Source organism: Aplysia californica, unplaced genomic scaffold (genome assembly GCF_000002075.1).
Source record: "Aplysia californica isolate F4 #8 unplaced genomic scaffold, AplCal3.0 scaffold00956, whole genome shotgun sequence".
In the NCBI taxonomy this organism is placed as follows: Eukaryota; Metazoa; Mollusca; class Gastropoda; order Aplysiida; family Aplysiidae; genus Aplysia; species Aplysia californica.
In genome coordinates, this window is record NW_004798226.1 from 176,533 (window position 1) to 178,802 (window position 2,270).

Here is a 2,270-nt window from a genome sequence, read left to right on the forward strand (position 1 = left end):
TTATTATTATTACTATAACAAATTCAATAAATCTCCAACTCGAATGTTTGCCAGGTCGTCTGCGAAGAGGCTGGCGTTGGTGCCTACGGGTAGGACATGTACGTGGTCGTTGACGTCTGCCAGGAACAGAAGTACTGATACATGTAATAGCCCGCCCTCAGGGACTCCTGCGAGGAAGCGATAGGAGCGACTTTCTTTTCCCCTCAAAACGAACTCTGGTCCAAAGATCGTGTATACACGGTCTTTGCTCATGGACTTCTGTGGTCTAGACAGGCCTTTAAATCAATCTGTCATTGTAGACAGGCGGGAATTAGATCTACTAAGCTGTCCCCGGTGTTTTATGCACTCCGCATAATGTAGCAAACCTTCATCATTTTTTGCATAATTTTTTATTATTTTCCTTTATCATTTTTGTTAAAATTAACAGAATCGTATAATTTCACATTTTCGGACTCAGTTTGCATAATTTCAGAATCTTTTTATTTTCATAAAACCACGGGGACAGCCTAAGGCAATTATCTTGTAAAAGTTTTGGGTCCGGTATGCCACACATTGTTCAAAGGTTCTTGAAAAAAATATATCATTCCCCCCATTAGGACAGTGCTACTGACTGAAGTTGTCTTTAGGCTATTTCCAAAGAATTTTAAATGGGCTGATTTATCAATGTCGTGCTCATACTGTGCGAGAACAATATAGGGGAAACTGCTACGTTTTCTTTCCTCATCCTTACTATTGTCATTTTTCCTTTACTTCTTTTGTATGTTTGTCACTCTCTTGTGAACTACTATTTCCTGGGTGCCTTGATAGTCGAAGCAAACTTTGTGCTGTTGAGGCTAGAGTAAGCCTGATTCCCTGTTTGGACTTCTTTGTTGACATCAACCTCTTGGCGCTCATATGACCTTATGCAGTTGCGAGCGCCGTAAAACCTTACTAAAATTTAAAATCTATCAAACAGAGTAAGGTTCTCTTTGCTTTGCATCTTGGTCCAGAGTTGTTCTGCAGGTTGCCGGCTATGTGTTGCGTTATTCTGACGATCTGGTCCTCTATGCTGCGCTATGCTCGAAAACCGGCTTGCATTTTGGTCGCTTTTAAGCACAAGGGGGCTATCCCGAAAAATGCGGTTTTGAGAAAATCGAAGGTAAAGTTTTTGGACCCTCGTTCAGTCTCTTTAAAAGAGAAGGAGAGCTTCCTCAAAAAAAAAAATATATATATACACACCAAACTTCTCATACAGGTAGGGCAATGCCCATTTTTGGTGTAGGTCAAGATTTCTGAAACTCTTGAAATTATCTGGGTTAGCCCGCTTGTCCATAAAAGTAAAGCGACCATTTAATTGCAGGGTTTTCGCTGGGTTTCCAAACAGAACGTCATTCTCATTTTTACTAATCTGTCGTATAATTTCCCAACGCAGCTTGTTAGTTGGATGCGTCTGTAGGTCATTTGGGCAGGGTCTTTCCCGGTTTTCATTATAGGAATTATCGTACCTTTTCGCCAGGCTGCTGGGTAGGCCTATTGCTGTCCCCGTGATTTTATGCACCCCGCATAATTTAGCAAAATTAGATTATTTTTGTGTGTGCATAATTTCTGCTTATTTTCTTTTATCACTCTTTGTTAAAATTAACAGAATCGCATAATTCCATATTTTTGGGCTCAGTTTGCCTAATTTCATAATTTTTCTTGCATAAATCGACGGGGACAGGTATTGGGCAGTTTTCCATACTCTATTATAGATATTCAAGAGAGAATTCAGGCCAACTTCAGGAAGATGGGAGAACATCATGTTGTGGATTTCGTCATCTCGTGCAGAAGTATTTTTGAGAACTTGTAGCATTGAGTTCTGCCATTGTCAGGGGTGAGGATAGCCCAGCCTGGCATTGGGATGTTTTCACTGCTCTGTAGTTACATACTTCGATGTATCTTGCGATCAATGTTAATAGTTTCTCCTTTTGCTTCCAGTTCAGCCTTTGTGTCACTCTTGATTGATACAGGAGACTTCACATTACGTTTGGGCAACCTTTTTTGCTTTCTTTGCGTTGTCTGTTATCGTCTGTTGGTTAACTATTAGAGCTGCTCCTTGTGGTGATGATCTTTTACGGATATGTAGGCAAGAGGACATGGCCACCATAATAACAAGGAGAAGATGGAGATGGATTAGGCATGTTCTGAGAAGAGAACCAGACTCTATTGTGAAGACTGCCCTCCACTGGACACCAGAAGGACGTCGCAAAAGGGGCAGACCCAAAGTGACCTGGAGACGCACAGTAGTGTCT

The 2,270-nt window shown here is 41.2% G+C and overlaps 1 protein-coding gene across 1 annotated transcript in view; it reads right to left on the reverse strand.

The window, feature by feature from the left end:
• Positions 1–1,899: 1,899 nt before the first annotated feature.
• The window catches only part of LOC101856764, a 21,814-nt gene continuing 21,443 nt past the window's right edge, over positions 1,900–2,270 (reverse strand). Inside the window, exon 4 of the mRNA XM_005110868.3 lies at positions 1,900–1,974. Within this exon, the coding sequence (XP_005110925.2) occupies positions 1,900–1,974 (75 nt within the window). The remainder of the gene's footprint in view (positions 1,975–2,270) is intronic.